The following is a 13613-nucleotide window of genomic DNA, read 5'->3' as shown; positions in this document are numbered from 1 at the left end:
GGAAGCTGAAGGCTGTTCCCAGACCAGCACCTCTCAATGAAGACCTGCAATTTACCATGACTGAAGTATGATCCCTGCTAACATATTGCTACCATGTGCTGTCCAATGTATTCAAGGTGGCTGGGAAATGATTCTAGAGCTCTGATATCAAAGGATAAGTCCGGTGGTGGTCGTCATATACAGCCAGACGATGCATATAGATAGTTATTATGAATTCAGCCACCATCTGGTCAAACAGCCTAGAAAGTAAAAGCAGTTAAAGCAGGTGTGGGTCTCTGGCGTCATGCCAATCAAGCAGTGGGAATTGTGTTAGTGTTGACCAAGTTTGTGCATGTCTGTGGAGCTGTGGGTACCGTAGCAGGCTGATCAAGTGTCACACACACACACACACACACACAGCTTTCTGTGTCATTGTCCTGCAGAGAATAGACTCTTGTTCCCAGGGTTCACTGTCGTCAATGAAGTGTATCTTCTTCGGTCTCTCAAGATTTAAAAGTTCAAGAAATCACATGTTCTGAATAATTGATCCACTTCTCTTTTCATTTTCTTTTCAAGTGTGATGTATTTATGGTCAGACAAGTGAAATACATGCCCAGCTGGACAACCGAGCATTTAGTAAAAAGGAACATCAATATTGGCACACTTACTCTTTTTGACTACTAAGTTTTTACCTCCTCCTTTCTCCTCCTCAATCTCAAAAGACCGGGCCACATGAAACTGTAATTGCTTTATAATTGCCACGGTTCTGCTATGGGCGTGAATTTCTAAAGGCAGGATACAAGAAACGGATAGTGTTTCATCCAGAGACCACTGAAGTCTCCCTGCACAGCTTTCATTCATGAACACATTGTTCATGCAGAGGGTGGCGGTGAAATAAAAGTCTCTAACATTTTCATAGTTGTCATATTTGTAAAGACACATTGGACAAAATACAGGCCAAATCTGTAGCATCTTTAAAATCATTTCTAAAAACTCAACCCATAAACTTGAATTACAACAACACACCAATAGAGCACATGTTTCCAATGTATTGTTCTAGCTGCAGTTCATTTTTGTTTTGTTAAGTTGTGTTTTTTATTTATTTAAATGGTCTGAACTCTTGCACTAATTCAGGAATATACATAGAAACTATGCAAACTAAATTTGAATATCTGTCTGTAAAATAAATGACAAATATATGAAATGTAAAAAAAAAAAAAGTGTAGATTAAATGATAAAATTTCTATATATCAGCATCACAAAACAACAGACTGAAATAACAAAACAAAAAGAGAGAACAAATAAAAAGTGCATTTACTGCAAAATTAAAAAAAACATTTTGAGAGAACAGAAAGCAGGAGTAACAAATAGACAAACAACTTTACTTTTTTATATTTATGAAAAGGGGAGAGAGAGAGAGAGAGAGAGAGAGGACGCAAAAGGGACCAGGGGACAGATTCAAACTCCAGGCTGCTGCAGCAAGGACATATATTTGCATATGTGTCGCCCGCTCTACCAGGTGAGCTACCAGGGCACCCATCATTTCATTTTCTATGTACTGTACTGCACTGTATATAGATGGAGGACAATGAAGTCTCTCTCATTTTATCTTATCCGGTCTTGAGAGAGAAGATTGACAGTTGCAAAGGATAAACAGACCAGCTTTGTCCAATAATAGGAGACATACACTTCTACCTACTTGTTTTTACCTCTCTTCAATGTTACTTTGCAGCCTCCTCCTCCTCCTCCTCCTCCTCCTCCACAAGCCACTTTGCTTTGATTCAGCTCTGTATCTGTATTTTAAATGACTCAATTACATGGGATCCCGCGGTGAAAATTACGGATGTTTTCCACTATTTCTCTCCACCGGGACACCATGACCCCTCCCTAGCTCCAATAACCCCCCTCCCCCCTCCTCCTCCTTCTCTTTCCTTCATCCCTCTCTCCACCTGTCCCATTTTCCTCCTCTCCCACTGTCGCCCAACCATTTTCCTTGATAAATGTTTGCAGCGTGTTTCTGCGACTGAGAGGGAATAATAGCTAAATGGTCTTGTTTGTGAGCTCTCGGCACTGTGAGCTGACAAAGAGTGTTTTTGCAGGTAATTCTTCTGCTGCGACCACAAAACGAGCCACAGAAAAGAGTTTCTTAAGGTTGACAGTTCAAATCCAAACACCAGGCATGACAGAAATAAAAGCACATCAACAGGCAGAGTTACAGAGATGGACAGTGTTTTTTTTTTTATTCATCCAAAGAAAAGCAGTGTTGTGATTCTTTTCAGCACTTTAAACCCACAGTTTGCAGGGGTCTGAGGCATTTTAAAAGCGGAATCTATCTTTGATGGTACTCTGTTGGTGTTGAATCTGCTTTCAACATAAAACCCTCACCTACTGCTGTGTTGTTCATATTCAGTGAGGTGCAAAGCGACAAGTAATGCTCTACCAAAGTGTACGGTTGGAACAACTTTAAGGTGGCAATACATCCACAAGACCCAGGCAAAACAAGTCTTCCTCGTTTCATGCAAACAAAGGTGCACAGATCTTGGCCAGCTTTATTTGTTGCTATGTTGTGACTTAAAGGACACACAAACTCAAATCTGAAGCTGTGTCAGGGTGGTGCTTTAAAGGCACTGTGTTAAAATGTGTAAAAATTACTTTGCATACTTTATGAACATATGGAGTACCAAGCCTACTACTCTATCACATCCTCGTTGCTCCAAATTATTACTATGAATGCTTTTTTCTTTTTCATTATAAACACAAAAAACGTCACTTTCTGCGGGTTTGTTGCATGCATGGAACTATAGTTTCTTTATTCGGTTACAAGCGTAACACACTGCACATTCACATGCACTCCACTCATTCATTCACTCATTCGGCCTGCTGCATCACAAACCTACACCTTCAATCAACCCAACTCAGCAAGTAAGTGATACATGTGCATCATATATGGATATTATGGAAGCGTGTTGAAATCAAGTCGGTCCTTCAGACTGAAAGCCATGACAGATATCGTAAAAGCAATAAACATTCAATCATAAAAAAGACATATATATATATATATATATATATATATATATATATATATATATATATATATATATATATATATATATTTGCTAGGCTCACTAATGAAGACCAGTTAAACACCCAACCCAAACAGCCTGCATACCCTGTGGTGTAATTCAGGCACCAAAAAAGCTACACTGCATTACTATCCATCATAACACACGCCATAACAACCAAATAACCAGCGGCATTAAACATTTAGATCATCCAAGGGATTCACTGAGAGTGGGGAAGACAAAGCTACCAGGATGGTCGCCTTGAAGCTGATAGGCCCCTCATCCTTTCACCACCTCGCAGATCACCAGATCGAAGAACATGAGAGTGTGTGCCAGCAAACAAACCCCACTAGTACACCCCCGGGAGAGGAGGGGAAGGGGAAAGGCAGTAGACAAGTCCCTTTCAAATGAGGGAGATAAATCTATTGATTTGAGATCAGCGTGCTGCATTACTGCTGCCGTCTCAGAGGACCTGGGAAGTGGAGAAGGGTGTAATGGTGAAGGTGCTTTGTAGCCATGCTAGTGGCATGGCTGGAGAGATGGCAATGTCCTTCTGTTTGTGGCTCCAGGACTTTGGTCCGGACTGAAATATCTCAACAACTATTGGATGGGTTGCCATGAAGTAGAGAGTCTCATAGAGACATTCATGAACCCCAGAGGATGAATCCTAATGACTTTTCCTCTGTTGCCACCAAGACATTTGTGAAATGTCTCAACAACAATTGGATGGATCATCATTGTGAGCTTGTCAGTATGATTAGCATTAAGCTTTGATTTAATACAAGTAAGAGACAATTTATATTTTTAGTCCAGCTTCAAAGTGTCAGACGTCAGGCTCAACAGGTCTAAACAGCTGCCAAAGGATCGGTCTGCAGACAAGTGTCAGACTGACACTGCTGTTCAGCCAGCCACATAACCTTCTTGTTTTTACACTGCCTTTTGTATGGATTAAACAAACCGGATACAACATGTTAGTTTGTGAGCTTTAGAGGTGCTGGTAGACAGATTATGTAACCTCTGGACAGAGAGGGTTAGCTGTTTCACCTTTTCCAGTCTTTGTGCTAAGCTAACGGACGGTTGGTTTAATTTACCATATAAACCTGATAGTGGTATCATTCTGCTCATCTAACTCTCAGCAAGAAGGACAAGAAGCATATTTCCCAATATCCAAAATGTCAGATAAGTGTTCCCATTAAAGATACAGCTACTAGAGCAACCATAACAGGGTAACTTAATCCAGTTTTGAAAAGGGTTATAGATTATTGTCAGCCCCATAGAGCCTGCAGACGCTGGTTTAGTCAATGTTAGTGGGTGGTTGAGCTACATTTGGCTGTAACAGGAGACTGGGAACTCTTCACACTCATTAACCCTTTTAGTTGGGCAACATTGAGCAGCAGGCAAAATATTTCTATTTTTCCATCAATATTTCATCACCGGCTCAGGCCAAACAAAGCCAGGGGCTTTGACCGTAATGGCCCCATCTGTCTATAGATCTTAAGGACATCAGTGTATGGGTGTCCTTTGACACCAGAAAATAGGCTTCGACATCAAGGAAAAACACTGCACTCACACTCACAGGATCCATGGATGTTAGCTAGCCTGGAAGGCAAAGTGTATCCTGCTTTATTTGGATGTTTCCTCACAGATGGTCTCTTCATGTTGGAGCAAGAGATCAAGTTTCAAGAGTATGAATGAAGTGGACATTTCAGCTATTAGGACAAATCAGCTCTGTTCAAGTAAGTCAAAGGCATTTATACCAAAGTAGTGATCTGAGCCACAGTATTAATTAACTCATTAATACCACCAACAACTGCTGGAAATATCTACTCCCCTTCTGCCCTGGTTTGCTTAGAATCACAGCAGCACAGCTACAACACTAAGAACAGTTTGTTTACTCAGCCTCACATCCTTCACACTTCTATTTTAGTGCAGAAAATGGAAGCTGATCATGATATTGGTTATTACCATTCATCCGACTCCATTTAGTGCTACCGATGGATATAAAAAGTATGAATATAAATAATTTATTAATAGTAAGCCAACACTATTGGCATGGTATCCAGGGTCTGTAAATTGCTCATCATTTCTGAGCAGTGAGAGTGACATCATCTTTGCCAGGCCCATTAGCTTTCTGCACAAACCACAGAAGACCAGTCCATTAACCCTTTACCTGCTCAGTAAAGCAGCATTAAGTCAAATGTTCAGAAAACAAGGAGCAACTGACAGTTTATTGAAACATCACTGCACGGACAAAATATGATGCAACAGTTATGAAAGCAAAAAAAAGAGGAAAGAAACAGACAAAAGTAGAAAGCCATTAATAAAAAGATAATCAAGTGATCTGAGTAGCTGTGTGGGTTATGTTATGTTAATAATACACATATGATAATATCATGGAAACCCCCCCCCCCCCTCTGATATCCATTAATATAGTGAATTATTTTTCCCACGATAATCGTGTAGTGAAAATCTGATTAGGACAACCCTGAGGTACTTAAGTGAAATTTAGAATAAGTTAAAGTAGCAAATGCTCAAAGAATTTTCAATGGATATATGGAGACAAGGGGACGGACATTACAAAGGAGCCTCGATACAGCTCACTGGGCTCGGGTTACTCAAACCATAGTGAAGCAGAGCCACTTCTGTGTCTAATTGGCGGTAATTAACCCCCCATGGTCATTGTTCTTGTCTCATTGTGTTTAAAGAGGAGAGGTCAGTGAACATGGGAGCCTCTTCCACACACACAGGTAGCTGAAGAGCACAGATTGAATGACCACGAAATATTCTGAGGGGTAAAAGACATTCTGACGTGCTTTGTTCAGGTAATTCTTTCTTTTTGTGGCCACAAATGAATATCATTGTTGCAGAGTAAAAAGCTGGCAGTTACAATGTTAGTGACGTTTGAGTTACACGTGTTGAGAAAGCTCTTTTATCCCTCGGCTATGAATGAGAGGTCATCAGGCTAAAATCACAGTTTTGTTCTTTGGTTTCTGAAAAGATGAGACAAACATTACACTAATAATTATAAACTAATTTTTTAATAAAATGCAAAGATAACAAAAACAAATTAAACCCATACAGAAGTGTTTAAAAGAGTGATTTGAAAGATAGCGAATTGGCAAACCAGAAAAGGGAATATTAGAGAGGTGTTTACAGTAAGACTCTACAAGTTATAGATCAAATATTAGCATTAATAAGAACACATTTTGGGTTGCCAGGTTGTGAAAATAACCTTGGAGAGCCTGTGAAGAACCAGACCACAATCCATGTACTGACTATTTGTTTTTAACATCTACTGCTGCTGTCTGAACAAATTAGTGCGTAAACCCTTTATTAATGAATTATCAATATTTAGAACTGCAAACTTCTAAAAAAGGGAGAAACCCAGGTGCATGTATTGATGGATTTCTAACATTTTAACTGAATTATTACCAAATAGTTATTAGTTTCAACACACAAACCATTTATGAAAGTGTCTCTCAAAGTGGCACCAAACGTCTTAAAATCAAGTGTCTGTACACTTTCTTGTTCCGTCAAACCTCGAAGCTTCCATTTCCGGCATGGCTGCCCTCTTTACCGCCGACGGCCCTGTGCACTTCATCTCAAGAGGTCACAGACCCTGACCCGGAACAATAGCCTCCTTTGTACGTGTGCCGTCTGAGAGTGACAAGGACTTGAAGGTTAGTCGACCTGGACTCCTGAGGAGACACGGTCGCACAGGACTGTCCATTAGGGCTCGGTCCTGTGACGCTGCCAACTTTCATGTTGCGCTATTGTTACACGGCTCTCCCCTGAGAGGTGGACACAGAGTGGGTAATGAGGGGTAATTGGTCCAGGGTCAAGGATGATTAATTCCCTTGGTCAGGTGTCAGCTAGTTTTCATACCTGGCTGGCTGGGAGACAGGTAGGAGGGAGAGGAAGGTGGAGGGAATATGAGATGTGGTATACGAGTGGGGTAAGAGGATGTGTGTCCAGGCGCCCACATACATGCACAGCCAGCGATGGTTACTTAAAAAAAAAAGTCTGTGCTTAAAGCCCAAAATGGACCTCACATACAAAAATCATCTTTTTCGTAAACCGAAACACAAACATCGTACAAGACACCCATCGCATCAGTAAAGATTTCTCTGGATCATATCTTTCCAAAAAACAAAGCTGAAAGGTCACCACAATCCTCCCCCTGCAACCACTGAAGCCAGATTGAGATTGATAGCTGTCACCATCCCTGCCACCTCCCCTTCAGCTTGACTGACTAATCTGAATACCTCTCCAGCCCTTCATTCTAACCGGGCAATTTTGGACACTGATTATCTTGCAACCTGTGTGCGCCCGACAGTAAATGCAGGGGCTGGCTGGTAATTGACCAAGCAAAGACTGAGACGCCTGTCGTGTAATTGAGCGGGGGCTGAGGGGCTCTTGCAGGACTGAAAGGGTCCGAGGATCCCTCTCTGCCCATTAGACGTGGCGGGGGGTCTCCTGTGCCTGTGGACTCCACCTTGAGGTCCACACCGTACCCAGCACTTCATTGCAGGACCGACATCTTTCAGGAGTGGGGCTCGGGGAGCAGTGCGCACAGAAACAGCTGCTGTCCTGCAGACTTAAGTGTGGAGAATAATGTAGGGGAAATTATTTCAACATTTAACAATATATGAACGTAAAACACGTTCCTCATTGTCTCTGAAATTGCTCTTGTGAATACACTGAACTCTACAATGGGATTTAGATAAGAAAAGCCTCTATTTGTTCGAGGGATTAAGAAAGTGAAAACTACATGTTCAAAACTTTCCGTGAACAAGGTTTGACTTCCATTAAGTGTTCAGAAAAAAACACTAATGCATTAATCTCTGACTAAGTGACAGTTATGATGGAGCAGTGCACCAAAGAGTTAACTCATTCTGTACATTTCCTGCACAGGAAGCTTACATTATTTTAAATTAAAAAGGAAAAGTTATCTTATTCCCTTTTCTTTTTTGCAGAGAGTTTGACAAGATCAAAATTACTCTCATGTGTGTACGTTGAATATGAAGCTAGGACCGAGGGTCCGTTAGCTTTAGTTTAACATGAGAGGAAGCAGGGAAACACAGCCAACCCGAGGTAACTAAATCCTACCAGCAACCCCCAAAGCTCACTGATTAACACGTTGTATTAGTTTGTTTGATATTATTTCTAAGGGTTATGGTTTTTAAAAGTTTGCCCTGCCACTTAAAATGACTTTGCAGTTTGTGACTGATAAACGTGCAATTTGTGCATCTAGTATCAGAGCTCTTTGACCCTTTGGTTGTTACATCAGTTGAAAGTGCTGATTGTCAGACTGCTTTAGAAGCTGACACACTTTCTAATCGCAACACATCATTCATCATCATCATCATCATCGTCGTTGTTTGTGTAGCTGTCATGGAATTGTTATTTTGCTACTTTCAATTTAAAATGTTTGACTGACTGATGTTATTGTGCATTAAAGTCTAAAGTGTATCCTTACGGTCACACAGTTCCTCATATTGAAAAATGTTTTTAGGACAATAAGTGAGTCTGAGAAATCCTGCACATCCATACCAGGTTTATACATTTAAAAGAAAGAAAATGTGAACAAGTCTTTAAAATGCTTCTCCCCCTTTCCTCTGAGCCCGGCGACCCCATGTGGTGCAGGGAAATATGCATATGTGGCCAATTGCTTTTCTTTCCATCTGACTTGTGCCATTTGAGCTCAGAAATAGCGTGATCACTTCTGCTCAAGCGGCCATCAGCGAGCCACCATGTCGACTCTCGCCTGTGCCCAACTCATACACACCGCTCCATCTACATATTGTAAATATAATCCAGTGTACTTGCTGCCCTGCAATCTTCACGGGGCAGTGACTATACAGCCCCGAGAGTTAAACAGGCAGATAATAACAAATAGGCCGTCTGCCAAAGACTAAACTATTAATCACCAACACATTCAGGGGATGATTTGTAACTCCAGTCTTTGCATATAAACTGATAATAAATGTTTTGTTTTTTTTCTGTAACGAATTGAGAAAAGAGCCGAGGAAGAAAAAACACAATTCACTCCATTTTATTTCTGAAACAAAGATCCTAGTTCAAATATTTGTATTGCAGAAGAAAAAATTAAATAAAAATACATACTACATGCTCACCCACAAACAAAGCTAATGATCATCTGTAACTATGTACCTATCATGTTATTACATTTCTACACCTTTCTTCCCCCACTGAAGAGACATTACGGTTTTACAGTACAGAGTCTAGTGTGCCAGATACTCTGAATATAACTAACAGTCGACAATAAGGCAAAAAGGCACAAACTCTAAACCTACTACTGCTTAAGACGGCGGAGAGCAGAGGGAAGAGAGATGGTTTACTGGGCTGCGACAATTACTTCTTGGCGCTGGAGAAGCCCTGCAAACGATGGTGTTCCCTCAACCTGTCGAGGAGAACAAAGAGGACAACGAATAAGACGGAAGTAAGTGCAAGTATAAGGGCTGTACATTTTTAACTGTTTTGTTAGCTGCTGTTGGTAATGGGATACTAACCTGACAGCATTAATTTTGATGAATCCTGTGGCATCACATGGGTCGTAGTCTCCTTGCACGTCCATGCTGGAGTAAAAAAAGTAAAAAAATAAAAAGGCAAGTGAGTCAACAGAGGCCAATCTTCAAATTCGAGGTTGGAGGAAAACATTGCTCAAGAGCGACGAAGAACTGAAGGGAAAAGTGACAGGATATTGTGCTAACAAAACGATTGAAATGTTTGCCATCATTGCAGTAAACATCTGAGATAGGAGCCTCATCATCTACTGGGATAACTGGATCATTGATAATCTGCGCTTTTGAAATGATGTCCTGATCGATTTTCGTTTGAATGCTCCTCTTTAGCATTGTTGGTCCTGAATAACAGTGAATCAATATCTGCAGAATGAAATCACGCTCATGTACACAAGCACACAACAGACACACAACCCATTTTAAAACAATCCCATCATATCAATTCTGAGCTAAGCGTCAAAAGGATTTTCTAATCTAATTTTTCTGTCTTCCAGTTTATCCACTTCTAAATAAAACCTCATATCTATAACTTGTGTTGGGTGTTCTATGTTGTTGAGGCGGTCATGTCGTCTTAGAGTGTGCGAATGCCTCACAAAGAGTGTCCGTGTGCTGTGTAATTACAGCAGTTTCTACCTGCAGTGCTTAATACACTCCCTCACCGCGTCCTCTCCTCCCTACGACACCCCAACTCCCAATGTACAGCTTGCACTCGTTCTTCAAAAGCACTTAGCAAAAGAGGAAATTGCCAACAAATAATAGGATAAACACTATAAAAAGAAAGACCGACAACTAAATCATCAACTCTCAATACAAGGCTCCCAACCGGCACCTGAACACCATTATGAGTGAGTGGTTTTAAAGAATGTGTGTGTGTGTGTGTGTGTGCGTGCGTGTTATTTTGTGTATTCCTTTAAGAAACCCTGCAGTCTAATTGAGAGTGGAGCCAGCGGACAAGCGAGGAGGGTGACATTTCTCCCTCAGATTGGTGCGGTGATGGGCTGCATTACCACTGTGTTAATGACGCCGTTTACTGTTGCCCGTGGAGAGCCAACAGGATGTCAGCGGGGGCTTCATGCCTAATCTGGTCTGTGTGTGTGTGTGTGTGTGATTGTGGCAGGTCGTGTAGTAGCAAATAAGTGTGTGTGTTTAAGAAACTGCAGCTTCCAGGTGTATCACCGTCAGGTACAGTACGTATATGTATTTATACAATGGTACTGTAGAAGTTTTGATAAACCACAAATACTGTATCAAAACCAAAAATATATCTTAAACTGGATTATATTATGTATACCATGATAAAGTACCGCACATTAAAATACAATCTTATGTACTATTCATACATATTTTGTGGACAGTAGAGCGCTGTCATCAGGAAATGAACTGAGAAAAATGACATGGTCAGCAGTTTAAAGCACGTCGGCCAAATCCACATTTTTTATTGATTAGTTCAAGTTAAATATATATATATATCCTTATTTATTGTTCTTGTTTAGAAAACATGTCTTTCAATCATGTTTCCTGTACAGCGATGAGTCTATATAAATAAATCATGTTGTTATTTGAAAATGGTGTTCTCCATTAGGATGGTATAAAGTTGTGAGGAACCACTGCGCCCATCTGTCAGGGGCCTCGAGGACTTTGTGATGCTGCAACACAACCACTCTGTCACACTCGTGTGTCGTCCCAGATAAGAAATGTGTGTCTACAAAGTCAGGTGTTGAACTGAGAACACAAGCCTTCATCAGTGAGAGTTTCTTAGCAACTGACTGGTTGAAAGACGGATGAGTCGTAATTTATCTTGAGTGACTCAGCACTTTAGTTATTAATGTTTCACTCAAAACAGAATACTCACAAAGAATGAGACGGAGCAATACGCAAATAAAATACGTGTTAAAGGGACAGTTCACCCAAAAAAATCAAAAGTTCCTTTTACATTTAGTGCCATTTATCAATCTAGATGTATAAAATGGAACGTGATGGCACTCGGGTTGTGGTGCTCAAAGCGCTTTCTACTGAACTACACCCGCCAACAATGAGCACAAGCCTCTCGTCCATGAGTAGACACATGCTTCCTTCTGAGCGGTGATACGGTTGGTGGGTGTATTTGGTTAGAAAGAAAATAGTTCCTACATTTAACTGCTCACGACACGGTCTGTGGATTATCTTGAGTAACCAGGTCATGATTTCAGGAAAGAAACATTGCTGTTGCATTTAATTTGCCTGACTCCCAGTTACTTTCTTCTTAAAAGCCCAGTGAAATCATCTCTCTCCTCTGGCTGAAAACACCATTAGCTCTCAGACTAGGGTACAACTGAAGTGTGTGTGACTGAAGTGGAGATGGAGAGGCATATGCTTTTTTTTTTTTTACTTTGGTCAGTGCTGAGCCTGACCAGAGGGCATCGAGGGTCAACCTCCTGAACAAACCCACTGTTACCGCAGCTAAGAGGCCAGGGGGGTGCAGTAGGCGGGGCTGGGGTCGGGTCTGCCCTCCAGGAACTGAGCTTGACACTTCTCTGATGTCTTTGTGTGGCAGGGTCGGTTTAATATGTTGATGTAGAGGTCATAAGAGAACTTGGGCAAGCTGACCTAACAACAGGCTGATTGGTGAACATGTGGAATAGCTGCACTGTGCCCTGAGCAGCCAAACACAGCTGTCAAGAACAAGCACACACTTTGATTCACTGACACATGGCTACTTCTGTTTTATAAATGCACGCACGCACGCACGTCAATGTCTATTCTTGTATAAAATATATACATTTAAGCACTTTCAATTACTAATTTGTTTCTTCAAATTCAAAAACCTTCAAGGATTTTGAGGACCAGTGGGAACACAGACACACAAACAATGAAATGATGTCCTCTCTTACCTGACCAACTCTTCATTGTAAAGGGACTTGGGTGACTCTCGTCCCAGGATGTAGACCTGACCCTTGAAGACAGACAGCTGTACTTTGCCCTCCACGTTCGCCTGGGACTTTTCAATGCAATATCGCAAAAACTCGCACTCCGGACTGTACCAGAAACCTGAGGTGGACAACATAACACACAAGTATGGTAAAGGTTTGTTTAAAAACAAGGTTTTAGGTCATATGCCTTTTTATTATAAATGTTATCAATTGGACAATAGGAAAAAAACAAAACAATATACAGGATGGAGAAGTGGAGAAAGAGGCTCCTCCTCTGTAAATCCTCCATTAGCAACAGGATCCACAGGGGTGTGTGTGATGCCCACACTTTCCTCTTTCATGAGCTGCAACTCTTTCTGTGCTTTGGTCTCATTTCTGTTCCAGGTGAAGTTCATACACCCCTTTCTTTTGTCTCGTTTCACTGACCTGGCCCTTCAATCTCTGAGACAGATGGGCGAGAGATGTGTCTGTATATGTTCAGAGGTCAGGCACGCCCCACTCAGCAGGGGGCCTCCTCTCATCAGCGGCTGACCTCCACCTCATCATCTGGCCATGTTCAAAGACACAATCCTTCCCTGCTTTCATTTCTCTGGATTGGCACGAGGTGTCCAACATCACAATTGAACACAGGGTGCGCAGCTTCTTTTAGAGCAGACTATTTTATTTCCATGTTAGTTCTGTCTACATGTCGCTGCGAGTGTCTCTGTATGTTGATTTGTTTGGGGAGATTTCAGTAACAACAATGTTCATTATCGATTAATCAATTAAATTATGACAAATACCTTTCATCCTAAAGAGGTTTTTACTTTAAATAATGACCATTTGTCATTTTAAATAATATGAAACCAGGAAAAGCAAGCAGTTATTTGCCTGCTTTGCTTGCATTTAAGATGTTGAAAATGTTTGGCGTTTTTAATTTACTAAATGCCATAAACCATTAATAAGTTCTCAATTCATTTTTATTAAATCTTTCTAAATAGGTTAAGCTTCTCCTTGACTCTTCGCTTCCGTTTACTTCCACTAGTCAAATGCTGCATCTGTACTGCACTACCCCTAATTGCTCAAAATTTTCTAATGAAAATTTGTTTGGCTAAATAGTGACGTATTTATGCAAAACA

At 41.0% G+C, this 13613-nt stretch overlaps 1 protein-coding gene across 1 annotated transcript in view; it reads right to left on the bottom strand.

Moving 5' to 3' along the window:
- Positions 1 to 9080: 9080 nt before the first annotated feature.
- The window catches only part of ass1 (argininosuccinate synthase 1), a 29544-nt gene continuing 25011 nt past the window's right edge, over positions 9081 to 13613 (bottom strand). The window contains exons 13-15 of the mRNA XM_029444269.1: positions 12457 to 12613; positions 9575 to 9640; positions 9081 to 9465 (exon numbers count right to left, since the gene is read on the bottom strand). Coding sequence (XP_029300129.1) covers positions 9417 to 9465; positions 9575 to 9640; positions 12457 to 12613 — 272 coding nt within the window. The 3' untranslated portion in view covers positions 9081 to 9416. The remainder of the gene's footprint in view (positions 9466 to 9574; positions 9641 to 12456; positions 12614 to 13613) is intronic.

The sequence above is a fragment of the Cottoperca gobio genome, chromosome 12 (genome assembly GCF_900634415.1).
Source record: "Cottoperca gobio chromosome 12, fCotGob3.1, whole genome shotgun sequence".
Classification (NCBI taxonomy): domain Eukaryota; kingdom Metazoa; phylum Chordata; class Actinopteri; order Perciformes; family Bovichtidae; genus Cottoperca; species Cottoperca gobio.
The sequence above is the reverse complement of the archived record's forward strand: the minus strand, read 5'-3'. Positions and strand labels throughout refer to the sequence as shown.